At 44.1% G+C, this 25,217-nt stretch overlaps 1 protein-coding gene across 1 annotated transcript in view; it reads right to left on the bottom strand.

Annotated features, from left to right (window-relative positions):
- LOC127654123 (tomoregulin-2-like) overlaps positions 1–25,217 on the bottom strand; it is an 80,274-nt gene that overhangs the window by 9,731 nt on the left and 45,326 nt on the right. The window contains exons 4-8 of the mRNA XM_052141134.1: positions 24,373–24,399; positions 21,693–21,789; positions 5,754–5,902; positions 1,035–1,158; positions 182–340 (exon numbers count right to left, since the gene is read on the bottom strand). Coding sequence (XP_051997094.1) covers positions 182–340; positions 1,035–1,158; positions 5,754–5,902; positions 21,693–21,789; positions 24,373–24,399 — 556 coding nt within the window. The remainder of the gene's footprint in view (positions 1–181; positions 341–1,034; positions 1,159–5,753; positions 5,903–21,692; positions 21,790–24,372; positions 24,400–25,217) is intronic.

Raw genomic sequence — 25,217 nt, 5'->3', positions numbered from 1 at the left:
AATAATACTAACTAGTGTCACTTTCTTTACACTTAATAAAGATGCAAAAAGGAAGTGATTTTCTGAACTAATCTCAGTTGTGACTTGAATTGACAGTTTGTCTTCTGCAGTAAATGTGGCGGTAAGGGTAATTTTGGTCTGGTACCTACTGTATGAGCTTATGTGTGTGTTTCAACCTCACCGTGCGATGCAAAGCACTACGAGGCAGATGATGGCCACTTGCAGAGCACCGATGATAGATGCAATCAGAATGTAGCGGAGTTTTCCAGAACCAGGAACCACGTACATCACATTATAGTCCTTCGTGTCACACTGCGGACCAATGAAGCCTGAATGACAACTGGTAAAAAATACAATCACACAGAAGAAAGAGGGATGTAACAGACCTTAAAGCTGAAGTGTGTAATTTCTGCACCATTAGCATCATCGAACAGAATTGCAAAAAGTTTTACTTTACACTCCCCCATTTGGCATTGGTTGCCCAAACAAATAGTCCCGCCCAGTGCCGTAACTTGGATCTTACGCAGTGCAAAGCATCTCCCCCCTGTTGTTTTCATTATCGATACAGAGATAGCTCTCGCTGTCGGGCACATGGTTGTTTCATCATTCCCTTTCTCTCTGTGTGTGTGTGTGTGTGTGTGTGTGTGTGTGTGAGTGAGTGAGAGAGAGAGATAAAACATACTCTAGTTTAATTAGAGCCTCGACCTCTCAGAGGAGTTGGTTGATGGGACACCTGCCAGCCGACACATATACACACACGCATACATCCACACCTGATAGGAATGACTCATCTTTCAGGGGGTGGCACACACACAATTTCTGTTCTTGTTTTTTCCATCTCCTTCACACTTTTTCTTTGTCTTTCATCACTTCTCATCTTCTCTCATTTCTTGTCTTATCCTCTCGCCTTCTCACTTCTTCCCCCATATGTCTGAAATCAATATCTCGATCCCTCCACCTGTCCTCTCCAGAGTGTCTGTGGGTGTATGGGTCAGAGAAAAGGAAAAGTTTGATATGTTGTGTGGTGAAATTACCTGCAAGTTGGGGGCGAGAGGTTGCTAGGATACTCGCATTCTCCATGGACACAGTAGTTCTTGTAACGCTCCGGACACGGGATGTAAAGACCCCAGGGTACCTCACTCACCTGGTCTTTCTCCTCTATACAAACACATACATGGAGAGAGAAAGGCAGACAGAGAGAGAGAGACACGGTAATGAGAGGTTTCTTGCTGTTTTACATTTATATTTTTAAATGTAGTCAATGAATAGGACAAAACATACCATAAAGTAGTCCTTATGACTTGTGTGCTATATTCTTTTGCCATACAATATCACAAGTTATAACAAAGTAATACAATAGTTTTGTGTGAGGAACACTGAAATTGAAGTCTTCGTTTACTGAAAATCATTCCCTCCACTACAGCTCATACGTATCTCATTCGCACTTCTGCATATTAAACATTTATCCTACCACAATTGGTCACGTGACACGGAAGAACCAATGGTGTCTGGCATTACTGATGTCAAACCTGACACGACACATCTTCACACTAATGCAAATTAACTTCGAGAGCTGTGGTGAAGGGAAAGGCTTTGGGTTTGGAATGATATGAAGGAGAGTAAATTATCACAGAATTTTCCATTTTGGTTTGAACTATTCCTTTAAGGCTGTGTTCAGGAGAGAGCACAGCATTTCGTCTCAAAATAGAAATAGTGAGAAGAAAGTGTGCATGTGTGGGAGTTTGTGTGTGTTTGTGTGTTATGAAGCATTTGAAGGGTATCTGTGTCAATGGGTGAATCAATGCTACAGCAGTGACACCCCACCCTCCACTGTTTACTCAATTAATCACAATCTTTCTCTCTTTTTGTTTTTTCCTCTCTGGCTCTCAAACTCTCTCCTGATACTGTCTGTGAAGCAGGTCATACCGCTCAATCAAACTGTCACAGACACTGGGAGGTACAGGGTATGGTGGCCTGTTGAGGACACATAAAGGAGGCTAGTTCTCCAGAGACTTACTTGTTAGGGCCCGAGCACCGATGGTGCGAGGACCCTATTGTTCTTCTTGGCGTTTCTTATTATTAGGGCCTGAGCACCGAGGTACGAGGACACTTTTGTTCTTCTAGGAGTTTATTATTATTAGGGCCCGAGCACCGATGGTGCGAGGACCCTTTTGTTCTTCTAGGCGTTTATTATTATTTTCCCAAATTAATCGAATTTTTGAGGGCCTAAACATACTCGAAATCTCATGAAACTTTGCACACGCATCAGAAGTTATAAAAATGTACATCTGATATGGGTTTCAGAATTAGGTGTGGCAAAATGGCTCAATAGCGCTACCTACAAACTTTCAACGATGTGCGTTGAAAATTGTACGAACACGTACGAAAATCGGTACACATGTATTACATGACAATACCTACAAAAAAGTATCTTGGACCCATGCCCTAAACTCAACAGGAATTCAGTCATTTTGTTTTTTTTTTCAATATTTGCTCAGTTTTTGCCATTTCCAGGCCTCGTACTTTAACAAACTCCTCCTAGAGATTTCATCAGATCTACATCATAATCGGTTATTCTAATCTAAAGAATATTCTTGCCAATATTCAGTTATAGTCATAGCACCACCTACTGGCAACAGCCAATTCCAGGGCTTGTACTTTAACAGATTCCTCCCAGAGATTTTATCAGATCAACATTATATTGTGTTAGTCTTAATCTAAAGGCCTTGATGTTAAATTGTGAAGCTTTTTAGTTTTCGTTGAAGGGCGTGTCCATGGCGGCCTGACAAAGTTAGATATGAAACGAGTCACATTTCTGAGGCCTAAACACACGAAACTCTGGTTTTAGAATTAATTGTGGCAAAATGGCTCGATAGCGCCACCTACACAATTTCAACAAAGCAGCCCTCACCCCACGTTTTACCTACACATAATAAAATCGTTAGGCATATGTAACAACCCAACAGGAAGTCAGCCATTGTGATTTTTCTCTTAAATTTTTGCTCAGTTTTTGCCATTTCCAGGTTTCGTACTTTAACAAACTCCTAGAGATTAAACCAGTCTAATTTAGAGGCCTTTGCGATGCTAAAGTGCGAAGCTTTTGAGTTTTCATTGAACGGCGTGTCTGTGGCGGCCAGGCATACTTCAATGTTTCGCCATGAAACAGGAAGATGTTGAAACTCAAACATACAATGTCCAATCTACTCCAAACTTCATATGTTTTATAAGAGTCCTGCTCTGAACTCTTCTTTATGCCAATATTCAGTTATAGTAATAGCGCCACCTACTGGCAACAGGAAATTACATGTTTTACACTGTGATAAACTCTTAACAACATTTAAGTGCTAAAAATTCAAAAAAATTAATAAACAAAAATAAATCAGAGTGTCATTCCCCTGGCACATCAGCCCCAAAGTGCACCGGGGTGCGAGGGCCTGTTCATTGCTGCTTGCAGCTTTAATTTTAACATGCTTTTGTACTCTGCTCTGAATGTAAAGGTTGTGAAAGTTTGTCTACCTCTGTTAAATGTAAAGCAATGAACGCATTTGCTTAGTTTGAAATTAAAAGTATTTAAAAGTTGCCTGACTCATATTTAAAAGTAAATTATGTAAAATATTTGGTAAGAAAACCTGCATAATGGCATATGTATGAATCATTTCTTTTTGTGGTAGAATTTAATTAACAAGCTAAACAAAATGCAATTTCATCTTTGAGCAGTATACACCATAAATGAGAAGGCCACTGGATGACTGTTGAGGGCTACTGGCAAAACTCTTTTTTTACACATAAATATTATTTTTTATAAAGAATATCTGAAGTAATATACCTATTTGCATTGTTCATTATACCTGTACATTGTATTCTAAATTATTTTGTCCCCCTCCCTGTTTATATGCCGATTAGTCATTTGTACATATTTATTTACATGGCTATATTAGAAAAGTTCCCTGAATATTTATGTTATCTTTATTCTACAAAAATGTGGTGGGCATGGACTATGGTCTCAGGACATTGTGGTTATGACTGTTCCTAAAGCTGGAATTGGTTATAAAAAAAGGCCTTTTGTTTTTCAGCCATCATCTTGGAATAATTTGCAAACTATCCTAAACTTTCATGATCTAATTACTCTAAGTGAATTTAAAATGATTACACCTAATTAATTAGTTTCATTTCATTGTAATTGTTATAAATCATTATTTCTTTCTTTCCTACTCATATATAAATGTAGTTTTTAGTAGTACATATTATTTTTTTGCATTACTTTAAAATTAGTGACTTTCAACTGCCATTGTACTGAAAAGATGGACCAGGATATTCTTCAAACTTAAAATGTTTCTGTTCCACAAAAAAAGTTATACAGGATTGGAATGACATGTGGGTAAATAAATTATGACAAATATTTTTATTTAAGGAGAAATACTGCACATTTCTAGGTTACTTATGATATAAATATATATATATTAGGGCTGTCGATTTAACGCATTAATTCAGTGCGATTCATTTTACAAAAAATAACGTGCTAAAAACACGTACGCAATTAATCGCATGCCCACGGACCATAATAAGGAAGATTCCTGAGGAATGCAAGCTTGTAGTACCACCTGTTTATTCCAGAGGGCAGTAAGTGAAATTTCAGCTGTATGAGCAACACACAGTTTATACAGTGAAGAAAACAATTCAGTAGGCAGAACAACAAACATGCGTTACGTACTTGCGTTCAAAACACTCCAAGGAACGCAAATGCGATCTAAGGGATCTCAAGATGTGTTTAAAGATTGAGTATTAAACTATATTTAACTTGTAACAGTGAACTAAACATTTTATGTTTATGACTCAACACACCCGAGACATCTGATGCAGGTGTAAATTGACAGGTCCTTAAACAAACCCTCATAATAAATCTCAAACTGATTGACAAATTCACTTGTGTAATAGATTGCTGTGAACTGTTTGTCAATGATTGACTCATGATCAATAATATAGTAATAAACAATACATTGTATTTTAAAGCCGCTTTTTGTATCTTATCAATGAATAACTCTTCTGCCACAAGAATGTAATGCATTTTAATTATCTGAATATTTATATAAATATATAATTTTTAAATATTTAAAGATAACTATGTATAATTATATATTGATATAAATATGAATAATCATATATTGAGTTATTGTTATTTGAGGGGCTTTCTCAGCAAATATTTGTATATGCGATTAAATGTGATGAATTGCGATTAATTAATCGGACACCGTGTAATTAATTCGATTACAAATTTTAATCGATTGACAGCCCTTATATATATATATATATATATATATATATATATATATATATATATATATATATATATATAAATCCTTATTAACAATTTTTTTTGCAAAAGCTCTGAATTCTTTGCCTCCACTGAAGTACACATGGAAAATTCACATAGCATGCTGCGATAACATGTATCATGAGGCTTTGCACAAACTTGTGAAGTACATGCCAGCTTGAGTGCATGTGGTCCTTAAGGCAAATTGAGATGTGCCATCGTTTACAAATATATATAAAAGGAGATTTTATTTGCTGAAGACTTCTCGATTCTGATACATTGTTTGTTTTGTGTGTGAGAGAAAGAGAGACAGAGAAAAGAGGGTGTGTGAGCGGTAACTTTCCACATAATATCCTCATAATTGGAAAAGAAAATTAGATTCCAAGGGACTTAAGCAGAGGTGAACACATTTGGGTTAAATAAATTGAGATTTGAGACTGACCCTTACAATGTCCGAGGTATCTGACCTCAATCCTTTCCTGTTTCTGACACGACACCTCTTTTACCTGACAGGGGTTGTCATAGGAACGGCCGTCTGATGCACAAACCGGATTAAAGCTGATATGGGAGCAATCAATGTTGCACACACACCTACAGAGAGAGAGATAGAGAGAGCTTAGAACAGAGTGAACTTGTCAGTGCACACTAGATCAAGATTTATGTCTGTGTTCTGTCATAGAAAGAAGTTTAATACAAAAAAATATAAAAAATTGTATATATATACATATATATATTAAAAAATATATATAATGAGAAGAGAAAGCCATTTACACAATCAAATCATAGCAAATTAAATGTTAACAAATTAAGAAGCTAACAAACTTCATAGCTAAAGATACACCGATCAGCCACAACATTAAAACCACCTGCCTAATATTGTGTAGGTCCTCCTCGTGCCACCAAAACAGCGCCAACCCACATCTCAGAATAAAATTCAGAGATTATATTCTTCTCACCACAATTGTACAGAGTGGTTATCTGAATTACCAAAGACTTTGTCAGTTAGAACCAGTCTGATCATTCTCTGTTGTCTTCTCTCATCAACAAGGCATTTCATCCACAGATCTGCCGCTCACTGGATGTTTTTTTTGTTTGTTTTTGGCACCATTCTGAGTAAATTGTAGACACTGTTGTGTGTGAAAATCCCAGGAGATCAGCGGTTACAGAAATACTCAAACCAGCACGTCTGGCACCAACCATCATCCATATGATTATCTAATCAGCCAATCATGTGGCAGCAGTGCATTGCATAAAATCATGCAGATACGGGTCAAGAGCTTCATTTTATGTTCACATCAACCATCAGAATGGGGGAAAAATGTGATCTCAGTGATTTGGACCATGGCATGATTGCTGATACCCGATGGGCTGGTTTGAGTATTTCTGTAACTGCTGATCTCCTGGGATTGTCATGCAAAATAGTCTCTATAATTTACTCCAAATGGTGCCAAAAACAAAAAACATCCAGTGAGCGGCAGTTCTGTGGACAGAAACGCCTTGTTGATGAGAGAGGTCAACAGAAAATGGCCAGACTGGTTCAAACTGACGAAGATCATCTCAGAATTCACTGACTCACTCACAGTATATAAGACGCTCATTTGTCGCCACCTAGTGACATTTCCGGAATGGGTCACTGAACTAATCAGTTAATAAAATTTTACAAATTGGTGAAACAGAAGAAAGCCTCACCAAACTACTCTTTATTTTGCAGATAATTCTGCACAATTGTAAACTTCAATAAACTTGAATCACTAAAATAGCTGGAATTGGTGCTTTTAGCTTATTCTTAAAAAAAATATCCCCAGAACATTTTTCGTGGACCAGTGATTGTCTTACCTTTTCACACAGCCTACCTGTGTGACTTACTTTTTTTTTTGCATAGCCAATTTTCAAACATTACAAGTAAACATGTTACTAAGATGGCAGAAGTTCTTGAAAAGGAAAAATATTGACGATGGTTAGCCTATGTGTGATAGTGTTGTGCCGTAAAAAATGCGCCGTTGCAGAAAAAATGTTGTGAAACAATGCTTTAAAGGATTCAGATGTATTTTTAGTTCAGTTTAGTTGTAAGATATCAGTCCGCTTTTCACTCACATGGTTATTTTTTAAAACCCATTCAACTTAAATATTGTTATAATTTGTAAACACATAATGATAACAATAATAAATTATTATTATTATTGACTTTTAGAATTTATAAATAGATCATTACTATATTTCAATCATGCACTTTTAACTTTAAAACCCTCACGCTTTTATTTTGATGATCCTAACACTCCAGGAAGTCCTGTAAGTGCCTGTTTGTGGGCTACTTCACAGTAGTTTAATTCTGGTAAAATGCTCCTTCGGTGCTCGTTCTAAATGCATATTATAAGTGAACCGAAATATCTACATCTGAGATGTTGTTCATGAGTAGCGCTCACATAAAATATCCATGAGCTATGAGTGCTGAAAATAGATGTGACTGCCTGCAAGTTATGTTTGTGTGTGTATCAACAGAGCAGCACCATTCAATAATGCACTTCACAGCATACTACCTGTGTATATTTACTTATTAAACACAACCTTTTGCGATTCACAAAGCTATCGCGTGTCTTCAAGTGGCTTTGAATTAAATGCTCGAGTCATATGGACTACAATGGAATACAATCACTAGTTTGAGACAGTCAGAATCCTATGCCCGAATTGTATTTATTGATTACAGTTCTGCTTTTACTACAATACAAATACATCTTCTTTTCAAGCATCTTCTAGATTTGGGAGTAAGTGGGGCAGTAGTTCTTTGGATTAAGAATTTTTTAATTGATCGCCCACAGTGACGTCTGAATGAGTTATGTCAGACACAATTATTTTGAAAATGGGGGTACCCCAAGGCTGCGTTTTATCACCGATTTTTTTTTCTGTCTGCACATATGAAATTAATTTGAAAAACAGGGATTTTAAATTATTTAAATATGCAGATGATATGGCACTAGTTGCGCTAAACTAGTGCCATATCTAGGAACTCTCCTAATAATAAGTACTATGAGCACGTCTCTAAGTTGGTACAATTGAGTGAGTCGAGTTTACTACAAATAAATCCTGAAAAAAAACCTTTTGACTATTATGCTATGTGGTAAAGTGGTGTATACTGTTGACTGTTTCAAGTACCTGGGAACCTTGATTGACAGCGAGCTAACTTAATGTGGACCTCATTTGTAAAAAGCAAACCAGAGGTTATTTTTGCTGCGTAAGTTGAGAGGGTTTGCTGTCAGTCAAAGTGTTCGGCAAAGCATTTATACCAATTTAATTGAAAGTATTCTGTTCCCCTTCTGTCGCTCTCTCCACGTTGTGTCGGAGAAGCGACACTAGGGGTCTCTCTTGAGCGCCGATATCCACCTCTGATCTATGAAAAAAGGCCAATGAGAGTTGGCAGCCAGTATTTGCATGTCCCGCCCCCGGACATACGGGTATTTAAGCGGCGCAAATAAGGGAGTTCATTCAGAAAATTTCTTCGGAGCCGATGGTCTGTCTGCAGTTTGCTGCGAGTTTACACACCACTATAAATGTTCTTGTTTCCTCTGACGATCTGCATGCTGTTGGATCTTGACGGCGCACAACAGCGGCTTTCTCCTTCACATTGCATGGCGTGCATTGTTGCCCCTGAGCGCTTCGACAGCGCAGACACACACACACATTGTGTATTTAAAAGAGTAAATTCCTATTAAAAGAGTAATTTCTCTAAAAGAGCAAAACACAGCGGCGTTGAACGTCCTTCTCAGGACGCCGTCTTTTCAAGATGCCCTTCCGTCCCTGTGTTGTTCCTGGATCGCGATAGAGTGCTCTCCGCTTCAGACGGCCACATGCGCTGTCTCGTGTGTTTGGGCAGCGATCACACCGAGACGGCGTTTGTGGATGGTTCATGTTCTCACTGCGAGAACATGACCATGACCACGTTAGCGATCGTGGCTTGCTTTCAACAGAAAGCAAGCCACCCCAGCTGCATCCCGCATTGCTCCTTCCTCCCACGGGATTGAGGACGATGCGGTTGGCACTGGAGGCGATTTGAGGCGGCAGCGGGTGCAGTTTCGCCGGGTAGCCCCCGCGAACCTCCGTTCCCGACACGCTCGCTGGTCCCGTCCACGCTCAGCGGCGATAGCGGCTTCGCCTCACGGCCTGGCTGTCTATCCTCCCGAGCCCGAAGCAGATGAGCTCACCGCTGCATCGGAGAGTGTGATGTCTGATGCCGAGGACTCCCCTGGACTGCCGCCTTCAGGCCAGCAGGCCCAGGCTGAGGCCGACGCTCAGATGTCTGACATGCTTTCCGGGCGCCCGTGGCGTGGGGTTGGATTGGAACCCTCCATCCTCCCCACAGCCTTCACGGTTGGATGACTGGTTCCTGGGGGCAGCGCGCCATTCGCTGCCTCGCATCCCCCCGGTCCCGTTTTTCCCGGAGGTGCATGATGAGCTGATGTCTACGTCCACCCGCTCCACTCTCACCACCCTCGACGGCGGAGAGCGCCGCCCGAGCAAGGTAAGTGCTTTGAGTCTATTCTCAGCACCCCAGCCTCAGGCCGCAACGAAGCCGCCCGACGCGGCATTACCTGTTCTGCCCCGCCGGGTACGTCCAAAATACTCGTCCCCTTGGTGCCCCTAGCGCAGAGCTGGGAAGCGTGGTTTTCGCTTCCCAACGCATCACGCTGGCTGCTCCGGACCATTCGACTTGGTTACGCAGTTTGCCCGGCTCCTGCCCCCCTTCAGGGGCGTCCGCTTTTCCGCAGTATACGGCGATCATGCCAGTTCCCTGCGCACGGAAATCACGACCCTCTTAGCCAAGGGCGCGGTAGAGCCCTTCCCTCCAACCGAAATGAGGAAGGGTTTCTACAGCCCTTACTTCATTGTACCCAAGAAAGGCGGCGGCTTACGACCAATCCTGGACCTGCGAGTTTTCAATCGGGCCTTGTTAAAACTCCCGTTCAAAATGCTCACGCAGAGAAATATTCTGGCTGGCGTTCAGCATTTTGATTGGTTCGCAGCGGTAGACCTGAAGGACGCGTACTTCCACGTCTCAATTCTGCCACGACACCGACCCTTCTTACGGTTCGCGTTCGACGGCCAGGTGTTTCAGTACAAAGTCCTCCACTTCGGCCTGTCTCTGTCCCCTCGCGTCTTCACGAAGGTCGCAGAGGCTCTTGCCCCACTACGAGTAGCCGGAATCCGCATTCTCAACTACCTCGATGACTGCCGTATCCTAGCACACTCTCGAGAGTTACTATGCACACACAGAGACCAGGTGCTCCGGCACCTCAGCCGCTTGGGGCTTCAGGTCAACTGGGAAAAGAGCAAGCTCACTCCGGTTCAGAGCATCTCTTTTCTCGGGTTGGAGTTAGACTCAGTCTCAATGACAGCACGTCTCACGAGCAAGCGTGCTCAGTTGGTGCTGGATTGCCTCGCTTCCTTCAAGCCAGGCACAGTGGTCCCTCTAAAAATTTTCCAGAGGCTCTTGGGGCATATGGCGTCCTCCGCGGTGGTCGCGCCGCTGGGGTTGATGCATATGAGACCACTCCAGCACTGGCTCCAGACTCGAGTCCCGAGACAAGCATGGCACCACGGCACGCATCGGGTAAGGATCACCCCCGCCTGCCTCAAAACACTCCGACCCTGGACAGACCTCTGCTTTTTACGGGCAGGAGTGCCCCTGCAGCAGGTGTCCCGACGCGTTCTGGTCACAACCGACGCCTCCCGGTCCGGGTGGGGTGCCGTGTGCAGCGGGCACGCAGCAGCGAGCCGTTGGAAAGGGGCCCCGCTGCGTTGGCACATCAACTGCCTGGAGTTGCTGACCGTCCTTCTTGCTCTCAGGAAGTTCCTCCCATTAGTTCGGGACAAACAGGTCCTCGTGAGATCGGACAGCATCACGGTGGTGGCGTACATAAATCGCCAAGGCGTGCGACGCTCCGCCACATGTCACAACTTCGCCCGCCGTCTCCTCCTATGGAGCCAGCAGCGACTCAAGTAAGCTGCGTGCCACTCACATCCCCAGCAAGCTCAGCGTCGTAGCGGACGCCGCTATCACGACAACGCCTGCCCAGCGGGAGTGGAGGCTTCACCCCAGTCGGTCCAGCTGATTTGGGAGCGGTTTGGCAAGGCCCAGGTAGACCTGTTAGCCTCCCAGGAAACCTCCCACTGCCCGCTCTGGTATGCCCTAACAGAGGCTCCCCTCGGGACAGGCAGCTGGCACACAGCTGGCCCTCGGGGCTGCGCAAGTACGCATTTCCCTCAGTGAGCCTTCTTGCACGGTGCTGTGCAAGGTCAGGGAGGACGAGGAGCAAGTCACGCTAGTGGCCCCCTACTGGCCCACTTCGGACTTGGTTCTCGGAACTCAGGCTTCTCGCGACAGCTCCTCCCTGGCTAATTCCCTGAGAAAGGACCGCCTCTCTCAGGGACGGGGCATGCTCTGGCACCCACGCCCAGACCTCTGGAACCTCCACGTCTGGTCCCTGGGCCGGGATCTGCGGAAGAACTAGCCGGCTTACCGCGACCGTTGTGAATACAATTAACCAAGCCAGAGCCCCCTCTACCAGGCACCTTTACGCCCTAAAGTGGCGCTTGTTATGCAGATTGGTGTTCTTCCGAACTGAAGACACGCAGAGATGCTGCGATCAAGTCAGTGCTCCTGTTCCTACAGGAGAGTCTGGACAGGAGGCTGTCCCGTCCACCCTCAAGGTGTATGTTGCGCCATTGCCGCCCACCACGATCCTGTAGGCGGCAAGTCTTTTGGTAAGCACGACCTGATCCTCAGGTTCCTGAGAGGCGCCTGGAGGTTGAATCCCTCCCGGCCAGGCCTAGTTCCCTCCTGGGATCTCTCGGTAGTCTTGGCAGGACTCCAGAGACCTCCCTTGAGCCGCTTCGAATCAATTGGACTCGGGGCCCTCTCTCTTAAGAGCGGCCCTGCTGATCGCTTCGCCTCTATCAAGAGGGTCGGGGACCTGCAAGCGTTCTCTGTCAGCGACACTTGCCTGGAGTTCGGTCCGGCGGATACGTCTGTGATCCTAAGACTGCGACCGGGCTATGTGCCCAAGGTTCCTACCACACCATTCCGAGATCAGGTAGTGAACCTGCAAGCGCTGCCCTGGGAGGAGGCAGACCCAGCCCTTTTGTTGCTATGTCCAGTGCGCGCCCTGCGCATTTACCTGGACCGCACACAGAGCACCAGACGCTCTGAGCAGCTCTTCGTCTGCTTTGGGGGACGGCAGAAAGGGAATGCCGTCTCCAAACAGAGGCTCGCCCACTGGGTTGTTGACGCCATCACACTGGCTTATCACACCCAGGCCGTGCCCCTACCCTTGTGGGTCCGAGCTCACTCAACAAGGGGTGTTGCGTCCTCGTGGGCACTGGCCAAGGGCACCTCCCTAGCAGACATCTGTAGAGCCGCGGGTTGGGCAGCACCCAACACCTTTGCGAGGTTTTACAACCTCCGCGTTGAGTCGGTTGCATCTCGTGTTTTGTCAGGTCCGAGCCCGTAGAACTCGGTAACACGTAGACTGACCGGCCGGGTGGATACGCTTGCTCAGCGCCCTTTCCTGATGTCAAGGTTAAGTAGTGCGCCTTTTTTCCCAGAGCGCCCCACTCCGAGTTGGGACCCTGGTCGATTCCTCCCCAGCCCTCCGGGTCCGCGGTTCAGCGGAGGAACTCGCCGACCCAAGCCACTGTGGGTACCCTGATGGCTACCCTGTACTGGTATAGGTGCTCCACAGGTAAGGCCTCCTGCTCGGACTCCCCTGTGTGTAATTCCACGGTTCTGTCCCTTACTGAGCGGACCCCCGTGTCTCCCTTAGGCAGTTACAGCTGCCCCGGTCACCGTGCTGTAGCAACTCCCCCCTTGCGAGGCTGGATCTACCACCGCACCATACTTTCCACACGAGCCCCAAAGAAGACGGCCGTGTGACGTGTCTACCACATTTCCTCCCCAAGAAAAAGGGCAGGTGTGGTCTCCGCAGGGTCTGGGTAAGACCCCCTTCCCTATATGCGTGTAAGGGCCCGGCCGTGATTGCTCTATGCGAGAAACATAGAGAGAAAAGAGGCCCAGCCAGGCTGGCCCGTTCCCATGTTGGCAAACATCGCCTTGTTCCCCTCTCAGGGTAACTAGAAGGATCCCGATGTTCGTATGGGGCATTGGGGAAGGATACGTGCAGCCAGGTACAGACGATGCGCGGCACTGGATGAATCCCTGCCCGCCTCTGTATCGGCAGTTCACGTACACGGTTCAGCACATGGCAAGATTGGAATGGGTCCCCTAGTGTCGCTTCTCCGACACAACATGGAGAGAGCGTCAGAAGGGGAACGTTTGGTTACGTATGTAACCTCTGTTCCCCGAGGGAGGGAACGACACGTTGTGTCTTTCCTCCGCCATGTCGCTGAACTGAGCCACTGTTGTGGCCGGACCATTTCCGGCTCCTCAGAAAAATCCTGAATGAACTCCCATATTTGCGCCGCTTAAATACCCGTATGTCCGGGGGCGGGACATGCAAATACTGGCTGCCAACTCTCATTGGCCTTTTTTCATAGATCAGAGGTGGATATCGGCGCTCAAGAGAGACCCCTAGTGTCGCTTCTCCGACACAACGTGTCGTTCCCTCCCTCGGGGAACGGAGGTTACATACATAACCAAACGTTTTTTAATATAACAGTTTGGTACGGACAGTTAACTTTGAAGAGTAAAATTAAACTGGACAGAACTTTAACAGCAGGGAAAATTGCGTGTGTCAAACAAAGATCACTAGATGGTATTTATAAAATTGTGATACACAGGAAGGCCTTGTTAATTAAAAATGACACAACACACATTTTCAATGGTAAATTCCAGCTCCTTCCATCAGGACAACGTTATAGGTCACAAAATGCCATATAAGCAAGCTATAAAAAAAAATAAAAAATTCTTAACAAATACATCACTATTATTATTATTATTATTATTATTATTATTATTATTTTATATATATATATATATATATATATGTTAAATCATACTGGCTTTAATGTACTTTTATGCATCATGTTTGAATATAGTTATGCTACAGTATACTCTGTATTATTTTTTGTTTGTTTATATGCTATTATGTTTGATTATTTCATGCTTCGTGTGTAAAACTGTATTCTTCATACTGTTGCTGGAGGGAAGTATACGCAATGTTTTCTGTGTGTGTGATGAGACCAAATACAACTATGGCTGAACAATAAAGTAAACTCAAACTCAAAAGACTGTATGAGTAACTGTTTGAGCGAATATAAACTACAGACGCTTGACCAGCGTAAGTTGTGTCAGTGCAGCTTGCAACGTAACTGGCTGTTGCAGAAACACATATGTGTGAAGCTACTCTGCAGGCCCAGTAATTTACATCACATACGTGTGACGATACGTATGAAAGGGTAAAGCCAAGGCACTGTTAAGTGCCTCAAGTTTTGACCACCCCATTTTGGGCTCTGGTGGTAACTTTAAATGCTTTCTCCCCTCCCCTTTTTGAGTTGGATGAGGTGTGTAGAGTGCATTTGCTCTGCCTTGTGTGGGCACTGCATTTGTACATTGAGCATACACAGCAGTTTCTGCTGATGGATCAGCTTTTTATTTGTTTTGAGGCCATCTCCAAGCAAAGGCTTTGCCATCGGTGGTTGACACCATTGCGCTCTCTTATAATATGCAAGGTGTTCAATGCCCTATAGGGGTGTGAGCCCATTATACTAGGGGCATTGTTTCCTCCTGGGCTTGGATGAATGGTGTGTCCTTACAGGACATTTACCTGATTGTGGACTGGGAAACCCAGAATACGTTTCTTCTCTTTCTTCCCAGGTTTTGGCTGTGAAGTAGAGTTTAGTGCTGTCGGCACTGTGAGATGCTTATGCTCCACTACTCAGTTGGCTAGTGTCGTTCACGGTACATTGCCGGTCTGTGACAGTTCTGTGTGTCCATATTTCTCTCCCTCCTGCCTATTTTCTATATGAAACAGAGATTTGGGTTGCACTTTTTACCCCGTTCTGGCTAGTGATGCAATAAGTGTGAGCAATCAGTAGCACATAGTGATGGTATAGGGTCCCCCAGCTTCAGCTACTGAAGCAGCGTCGAAGTGACAGATTTGAAAGGGAACCCTCAGGTTAAGACTGTAACCCCGGTTCCCTGAAAGAAACGTGACGCTGCGTGCACTTGCCGAACTACTGATTTCCTTGCTATTCAGGGACCGAGTTATTCTCCCTTCAGAAGGAAATCCTGGCGTGATGGCATCAAGCAAGACAGCTTTGTACTTTTCATGTATATAGGTCAAGGTCTGCCAAAGATGATGCTCCAAGGACATCAGGCTACCCATGGATCTGCTGATAGACTGGGTGGTCACTTTTAGCCCGGAACACTAGATTGGAAGCGTGACACATCTCTTTAAACATCTCAGGGTCCGGACCACTTATGTCCATTTCTTTAAGCAGGTCAGCCTGGTATGCCTGTGTGGGGCGGGACTTGGTCATGTGTCTGTCGCTGGGAAGAGAGGAAGCGGTAAGGGCCATCACTTGTTGATTAATGATACGTAACACATGTGTCTCGTTACAGTGATGACGGAGATGGGCTTGAAAGGCTGCCGAGAACGACAGTAACGGAGAGAGAGTCAAACACACACCTGAAGTTGCAAGCTGAAAAGCCAATACTTTGTTTATGAAGCTGAAAAGCCAGGTTGTCATGGGCATACCGGTCTTGTCATGGGCATACTGCTGTGCATGGGTTTGATCCAAGATGGCGGCGCGGTAGCACGCAGCGGCCACTCCGGATCCACAATGGTGCTATTTTTGTTAAAAAAGCCCGACTTTTGCAACACATGGACATCGGAGCAACCAGTGTTCGTGTCTACCATCGCCAGACACTACTCAAATATAAGACTCATGCAAAAACCAAGCTGCATGATGACCTGCAGGAGGCGCTACGCGTACTCTGCTTGCTGCGGAGACCAGGCCTCCAGCCCTCGGCGTCGCCTGATGCCGGTGGCGGGGAGAGGACGCCGTAGCGGTGTCGCGAAAGCAGAAGCGGAAAGAGGGCGGGGTCCATGCTAGGCTAAAAACAAACCCTAGCCGGCCGGCTCTCCCGTCTATCCTGCTCTCAAATGTTTGCTCCTGGACAATAAACTGGACTATATCCGACTCCAGCAGGCTACGCAGCGTGAGTTTAGAGACTGCTGCGTCTTTGTTTTCACGGAGACGTGGCTCAGCGACAGAGTTCGGATGCCGCCATTCAGCTAGACGGGCTCGCCTCGTTTCGTGCCGACAGAAATACAGCTCTCTGCGGTAAGACTTCGCGGTGGTGGCTTGTGTGTTTACATCAACACGGAATGGTGCAAGAACTCTATGCTAGTCTCTAGTTACTGTTCATCGCTGTTGGAGCTTGTGACTGTTAGATGCAGACCTTTTATCTACCACGGAATTCACCACTGTTTGCATAACCGGAGTTTACATTCCCCCAGCGCTAATGCTAAGGAAGCGCTCTGTGAACTGTATGGGGCTATGAGCGAACTGCAGAACGCTCACCCCGACGGACTGTTTATTGTCGCCGGAGATTTCAACCATGCAAATCTCAAGACAGTGCTCCCTAAATTCCATCAGTATGTGGACTTTGCAACGAGAGGGGTGAACGGCTTGATCTTGTTTACACAAACATCCCAGGCGTGCACGGGTGGAGCCCCGCCCCACCTCGGCTACTCAGACCACATCTCTGTTATGTTAATTCCAGCATACAGACCGCTCGTCAGGCGCACAAAACCGCTTCAGAAGCAGGTGAAAACCTGGCCAGCAGGAGCCATCTCTGCTCTTCAGGACTGTTTTGAGTGTACTGACTGGCACATGTTCAGGGAGGCTGCAACATATGGCGATTCTACCAACTTGGAGGAATACACAGCATCAGTGACCAGCTACATCAGCAAGTGCATTGATGATGTCACTTTCTCAAGACCATCACCACACGCTCCAACCAGAAGCCGTGGATGACTGCGGAGGTGCGCACGCTGCTGAGGTCCCGAGACTCCGCCTTCAGAGCAGGCGATAAGGCAGCCCTAAGAACAGCTAGGGCCAAACTGTCACGGGCAATCAGAGAGGCAAAGCGCACACGCCCAGAGAATCCACAGTCACTTCCAGGACAGCGGTGACACGCGGCGCATGTGGCAGGGCATCCAGGCCATCACTAACTACAGGACAACATCAGTTGCCTGTGACAAAGATGCCTCCCTTCCAGATGCACTGAGCGACTTCTACGCTCGGTTTGAAGTGCAGAACGGCGTGATGGCGAGGAAGTCCACTCCTCCTCCCAGCGACCAGGTGCTCTGTCTTACCACGGCAGATGTGAGGAAAACTCTACGTAGAGTCAACCCACGGAAGGCTGCTGGACCAGACAACATTCCTGGCAGAGTGCTCAGAGGATGTGCAGACCAGCTAGCAGATGTTCTTACCGACATCTTCAACATCTCTCTGAGCAGCGCCGTTGTTCCAACGTGCTTCAAGGCCACCACCATCATCCCCATGCCAAAGAAGTCTTCAGTGTCCTGCCTCAGCGACTACCGTCCCGTCGCACTTACACCCATCATCATGAAGTGCTTCGAGAGGCTCGTCATGAGGCAGATTAAGACCCAGCTGCCCCCTCACTAGACCCACTGCAGTTTGCGTGATCGTTCAAACCGTTCAGCGGACGATGCCATCACCACAACCCTCCATCTGGCCCTCACCCACCTAGACAATAAGGACTCATACGTTCGAATGCTGTTCATAGATTTCAGCTCAGCATTCAACACAATCATTCCCCAGCACCTGATTGGAAAGCTGAACCTGCTGGGCCTGGACACCTCCCTCTGCAACTGGATCCTGGACTTCCTGACTGGGAGACCTCAGTCAGTCCGGATCGGGAACAGCATCTCCACCACCACCACACTGAGCACTGGGGCCCCCAGGGCTGTGTGCTCAGTCCACTGCTGTTCACTCTGCTGACTCACGACTGTGCAGCAATGCACAGCTCGAATCACATCATCAAGTTCGCCGATGACCACGACCGTGGTGGGTCTCATCAGCAAGAACGACGAGTCAGCATACAGAGAGGAGGTGCAGCGGCTGACGAACTGGTGTAGAGCCAACAACCTGTCCCTGAATGTCGACAAAACAAAAGAGATGGTTGTTGACTTTAGGAGAGCACAAGGTGAACACACTCCGCTGAACATCGACGGCTCCTCTGTGGAGATCGTCAAGAGCACCAAATTCCTTGATGTTCACCTGGCGGAGAACCTCACCTGGTCCCTCAACACCAGCTCTATCACCAAGAAAGCCCAGCAGCGTCTCTACTTTCTTCGAAGGCTGAGGAAAGCACATCTCCCAACCCCCATCCTCACTACATTCTATAGAGGGACTATTGAGAGCATCCTGAGCAGCTGCATCACTGCCTGGTTTGGGACTTGCACCGTTTCGGACCGCAAAGCCCTGCAGAGGATAGTGAGGACAGCTGAGAAGATCATTGGGGTCTCTCTTCCCTCCATCAAAGACATTTACAAAAAACACTGTATCCATAAAGCAACCAGCATTGTGGACTGACCCCACACACCCCTCACACAAACTCTTTACCCTCCTCCCGTCTGGCAAGAGGTACCGAAGCATTCGGGCCCTCACGGCCAGACTGTGTAACAGCTTCTTCCCCCAAGCCATCAGACTTCTCAATACTTTGACACACACGTGTCCTGAGTTGCACTTTAATAACTGTCACTTTATAACTGTCTGCTACTTCAATAACTGCTATGTGCATAGAACACTATCTCATAGTATGTTATGTTTACATTTTTAGAAACTGTCATCTTTTTGCACTACTGAGTACTGGTCAGCGCTGCACTGTCTATTGTCCTGTTCATTGTCAGTAATTTGTTGTACTGTCCTGTACTTTTTGCACATGTTTGCACATGCACTTTATATAGGTATATATAGGTAGTTTATATAGGTATTTTATTTCGTTGTGTAGTCTCATGTGGTCCTATGTTGGTCCTTTGTTGTTTTTATGTAGCACCATGGTCCTGGAGGAACGTTGTCTCGTTTTGCTGTGTACTGTACTAACTGTATATGGTTGAAACGACAATAAAAACCACTTGACTTGACTTGACTTGATACTCAAAGGGCGAAAATGCTGCATATGGAGATGAGGAGTCTTGGAGGATAATGCAGAACCAGGCAAGACATAGGCGAAGAAAAAACGAATAAAACCCCGCTTGACTGACTCACACATCATGGCTTCACACAACCACTTGGCACACACATACACATATGGAGACACGCACACAGATGTGATTATTATAGTGTAAAAGTGACATGCTTTGAAGCATATTCATTCCGTTTATTCTGAGCAGCAGTAAATGTCATTAGAAGAGTACAAATTGATTACTGTTTGAAATCGTTTGAGCTGAATTTCTATGCAACAGGGCCAGGCTGTGTCAATGCTTGCAGATGTAGCTGCTAATTGGTTATCAGACACAGCACGCACACACAAATAGATTCCAAGGGAAATGAAAGAGAGAGAACTCCTATAATGTCTATAATTACAACTCTGCAAATCAATCTATCACACTCACTGTTCATTGTAGCTGATGAAAAATATATTTTCTCATTTTTTAAAGCTTTCCAAAAATGATTATTGATGAAAGCAACTAATAAAGGATCAGGAGGGATTTCATCATTCTCAAAGAAAAAGATAATCTAAACAGGAATTGAAGCAGCTATATTTGGTTTAAAGATTCCCTGCATATTAAACAACAAAACTGTTAGCATGAGGGTTGAGTGTTGTGTCTTGGCCTGCAGAGAGAAGGGTCACAGATAGAGCTACTTACAGACTCTCACACACAAACTGCTTCTCTTAAAGGGGCCATATTTGACTTTTTTTCTCTACAACTGAAGTGTTTTCTGTGCCTCTATATACTGTGCTACTAGTGTAACAAAAAGGAATTTTAAAAGGTTTCTCAAACACTCCCCCAGTCTGCCATTGGATCGTCAAACAGATAGTCCTGCCCCAAACTGGCATTGGTTGAGCCAATATTGCTATATTGTTGGGGTGGTCATGATACTCAAACAAATATTAAAACATTTTGAGGTTTTGCGCCAAAGAACAACAAGGTTTCTGGGAAAATCACCCAACAAATTGTTTACATATGGTTGCATGAATATTAATGAGGGATAGGAGAATAAAAAATGGAGAACGACATTTTATCATACAATCTTGATGTTGAAAAAAGGTTTAATGTTCATGTTATTTGTCAGATACCCGTGTCTACAGAGTGCATCAAACACTTTAACGTCCCATGATTTTAGCATTTAAATGAGCCAATTCAGACTCAGTTCCTATGATTGGTTTGACATTTAATTTTGATCTTTCCTTGCATGTATTTAATCATTTACAAAGCATTTACTCTGTACTTGTATTGATTCTCATGTACAGTGGACTGAAAATAAATTGAGGACATATTGAGCATACATCTTGTTTTCAAAGAACCAAAGCCTAAAACCTTAAACCTAAAACATTGACAATATACTTCTTGCAAGCATTGGTATTTTCTAAAATGCTAATTTTATATATTTTTTTCTGTGCAATGGTTTTGCAATCCCCACACCCATTTTTACTTGACACTATGAAATTTAAAATAGACATATTCCTTCACATTAACTGCTTGGATTGTCTAATTTCCCTCTTTCTTTTCATCCTTGTCTTTTTCGGACATTTTCTCCCTCGTTTGCTTGCCGTCCCTTTTGATATATCTTGCTCTCTGCATTGCTGTGTCTCCCTCTGAGCTGTCAGGTTAGCGTATTACTGTGAGGGATATTAGAATAGTAATTGCCCGCCCATGGTCCTAAGGGTTTAATCTGTCAGCAATGGAAGAGGAACTCTATTAAATGAAGACAGAATAGCAGAAGAGAGCTGCAATCTTTTGCCCCTCCATATATAGGGTCATCTGTCCATTGTCCTGAACGGCGGTCCTCGTACAAGGAAATAATCCATCATCCTTCGAGAGTGACAGAGAACTGACCCATACAGTCTAGTGACAACACAATTAACATTTACAACCTGCTAGGCTCACCATTGAATGCCACAAAAGAATATGTTAATATGTTAGGCAATGGGCTGAATATATTACAAGGCTGAACCAAAACAGAAAAGGGGAAAAAGAGAAGATGGGAAGTCTAAGTGAACAAGGTAAGGAAAGGACTGGTATAGGTTCAGCACACGACAAGAATCGCAAAGTGTCCTGCAACTCCTCCCCCAACTGCAATCAGCAAATCTTGTCCATCAATAAATCGAGATGCAGTTCAAGTCGAACACACCTGATTTCAGGCCCTGGAAAGCTGTCACGTGTTTGTGACTCACCACACGTCTTCTGAATCCTCGTCACATTCAGCCCCGAACTGACAAATATCGCACGTCGATGTCTCCTTCTGACTGATCTCTGCAGAACCTTCATTAACTATAAAAAGAGAGAGAAAAATAACATAGATGATAGATATTGAGAGCTGTATCATGAGAAAATCACTTTTACCTTTATCTTTTGAGCTAGGAGTTCATTGAACTTTTTCAATGAAAACATACAGTACTGGAACTTTCAGAACTCAAAACATTCTCCCCATTGAACATTCCATAATTGCAAAACATTCTGATGTCAGACAGATGAATACTTCAATAATGGCCTGTCCAGTCATGGTGAAGTAATAAGGAGAGCATATGATAGGAGCCTACTACTATTCCAACACAAGAGTAACTAACTCCAGTATAAGAGTAAAATGTGCGAATGTCTGTAAAACCTTATGCTGTTCCTGCCTGTCTTTTTTTCTACTTCTTTAAATTCAATGAAGTTTATAGTTTAAAACTAGGAAAAAGCTTACGCCGCGTTCCATTCAAAGTGTATGTGGGATATTCCTATACTTGATATCTCTGATCTCTGACAATAAAGGCATTCTCTTGCCAGATGCTCGGAAGATACAGTGTAAAGTCAGCGCCACACTAGCAGACTCCAAACAACTTGATTTTGAAAATGATTTAGGGCATTTTTAGACCTGTAGCTTGACACACAAAAAACATGGCTTCACTCTTTCTGTGTGAATGTCTGTGTGCAAGTGTGTGTGTTTGTGTAAGGATGCGAGAGGGAGAGAGAAGCGATTGAGAAGATCTACCACCGCCAAAAGGAAAGGCTATATCAGCGTTTTGATGATGTATTACAGTGACGAGCTGACCTACACATTTTTCTCCATCTAGGATTGTTTTAGTGCTCATCCGGGTGTAATTGCCGTGTTCATATATGCCTATACAAACTGATCCAAGGGAGAAAACGGACCAGGTTCTGAAACAAATGCTCCAAACGAGCCTCATGTGAAAGTGCGTGATTGTGTATTTATCCCCTTCGAGGCTTGCAGAAGAACACGTTTGTCCATATGCAGCTTTTAGTGAGTAAAGACGTTCAATAAAAACAGACTGTTGTGTCTTCACTTTCTGATGTAATTTTAGTGTTGGGAAAAGGAAGGAAAAACACTTGGTGACAGAATCACTATGGATTACAATCAGTGTTTGTGATGATGTACAGCTGAGTGTGATGAAAATGTTTCGATCAGCTCGACGTCTTGTCAGTTCCTCAGTAAAAGAAGCTCATTGGTAACTAGACGAGAACACAAGACCCAGCCTCGGCAACAGAGTGTTTTGATGTGCTTTTCCATTGCTGGAACCATTAACTCATCAGGGTGCCCCGACAGTCAAATGATTAACTACATCCCACTGACAGATGCTAATGTGTGCTTTATCCCCCTCCATCTTGCCGGCGATTATGCTAATGAAGCTCACACCTGAAAATCATTGGGAAAAATCGGCTAGTGTGACACCGGCTTAACTGAATGAAAGCTAACAAACTCTAGAAGGAGCGTTTGATACCATGTTTCTTATGGCGTGAGTACAGTTGTAACAGTGTTACGTCTGACCCCCGCTGACCACCTTGCATGTTTGCCTGATTTTGTCAGTCACCTTGCATCCTAGCATGCCTCAAATTATGTTATTTGACAGTTATATGACAGTTCAAACTTGCATGAGAAGGGAAATATTCAGTGTTTTTGTAGTGTACTGTACTAGGTCTATTCACGAAATAATGTCAAGACAACAAATCTTTCTATTGTGTTGACTTACTGGCTGCTTGTAAAAACATACAGCAGGACTATTGTGATCTGATTCATGAGTGAATGACTCTTGAACTGCTTCTTTTAATAAATTGCACAGAAAGACTCATGAACTTGCAAATTAGGGTTTGAAACATTCTAAGGAATAATTCACTGAATCGTCTTACTAAACCACCAGAGAAGAGAACAGAAAGACTACATTTTAGTAAAATTATCTGTTATCTGTTACTTTTGCCAACTTTTAGGAAAACTCTAGTGTATAGTTGACCTCAAAGCAACAGACATGGACTAAAGCCACAAAGCTCTTAACTTTCTGATTTTGGGACTGCATTTATTGCCCACCCTCCATTTATCTGCTTTTGTCTTTGTGTCCTCTCCTCGTTCTTTCCTTTTCTCCTCACTCTCTGTTTCCTATTCTTGGCTGTTTTCTATCCTCCTCCCTTTTCTTCTTATGTTTATCATCTCTTGATCTGAGCTGTTGGCTTCCTGCATTTATCTCATCATCTGAGTTTCTCTCTTCTCTCTCTCTCCATTTCTTGTTTCTCCACCATTCCCCTTTCAGAGCAGATCACTTATCCCTCACTTCAGAGCCCTTTCTCCGATTTGTTTCCCTCCCACTCTCTTTTGTCTCCCTCTGTAACTCTTTCTCTCTTGATGTCCCCATCACCCCATCCTGTATCTCTTTTTAATTAGCCCAGCTCTAGAGTGAAATTCTTCATCCTGGATTCAGTTCATAAGCACCACTGACATATTCATATCTATCAGGATAGGAAGACAGAAGCTGCTGTCATCTGAACACAGTCTGAGCATCAGTGTGTATTTGTGCGTCTCAAGTGACAGATGAGATCACTGTAATAATCTGTATTAATTAGAGATGAGTTGAAAATACTCACCATCATCTCCTGATCCAGAGCCAGTATCTACAAAACAGAAATAAACAGATGATCAGGAAAAAAAGTATCAGTAAGGATCTTTTCCTCCACACTGTCTCTAGCAATGCATCTTGTACAATCGCCCAGTTAATGGATTACGGTAATGGGTTTTATGAGGTCGCTTGGCACATACACAAGCCCCAGAAAGTATTTAGACACTTAAGTCACACTTAAAAATTGAAAAATTACATTAGATACTGCAATAAGAAACATTTATTTTAAAGAATGACACGGTTCACTGCTGAAAAGGCCAGTTTATACCAGTATGAATTTCCATGCTGGTCTCAGAGGGCTGGTTAGAAATAGTTTGGTTCTGTCATTCCAAAAGTCATTCCAAAGATTTCTTAGAAATGTAAAGTTAGTTCTGAGAAAAGGTCTAGCATCTTTTTATCTAATGCAATGAAATTAATATATGTATTGTTTATATGTAGATTAAGTGTTCAAATACTTTTTGGGCCTGTAATACTTTATGGGATAGTTCACCCAAAAATGAAAATTCTCTCATTATTTATTCACCCTCATGATATCCCCATGTGTGTATGACTTTCTTTCTTCACCAGAAGACATTTGAAGAAAAATAGAAAAATGTCTTAAATCAGTAGGTCTTTAAAATTCAAGTGGATGGTGATTTCTCTTTTAAACCTCCAAAAATCACAGACAGTCAGCATAAACATCATTGATACAACACCAGCTGTTTAATTAAAGGGATAGTTCACCCCAAAATTAAAATTCAATCATTGTTTACTCACCCCTGAGTTGTTATAACCCCATTTGACATTCTTGTTCTTAACTGTGAAAAAAAAAAT

Source organism: Xyrauchen texanus, chromosome 13 (genome assembly GCF_025860055.1).
Source record: "Xyrauchen texanus isolate HMW12.3.18 chromosome 13, RBS_HiC_50CHRs, whole genome shotgun sequence".
In the NCBI taxonomy this organism is placed as follows: domain Eukaryota; kingdom Metazoa; phylum Chordata; class Actinopteri; order Cypriniformes; family Catostomidae; genus Xyrauchen; species Xyrauchen texanus.
This window is presented reverse-complemented; position numbering and strand designations above follow the sequence as displayed.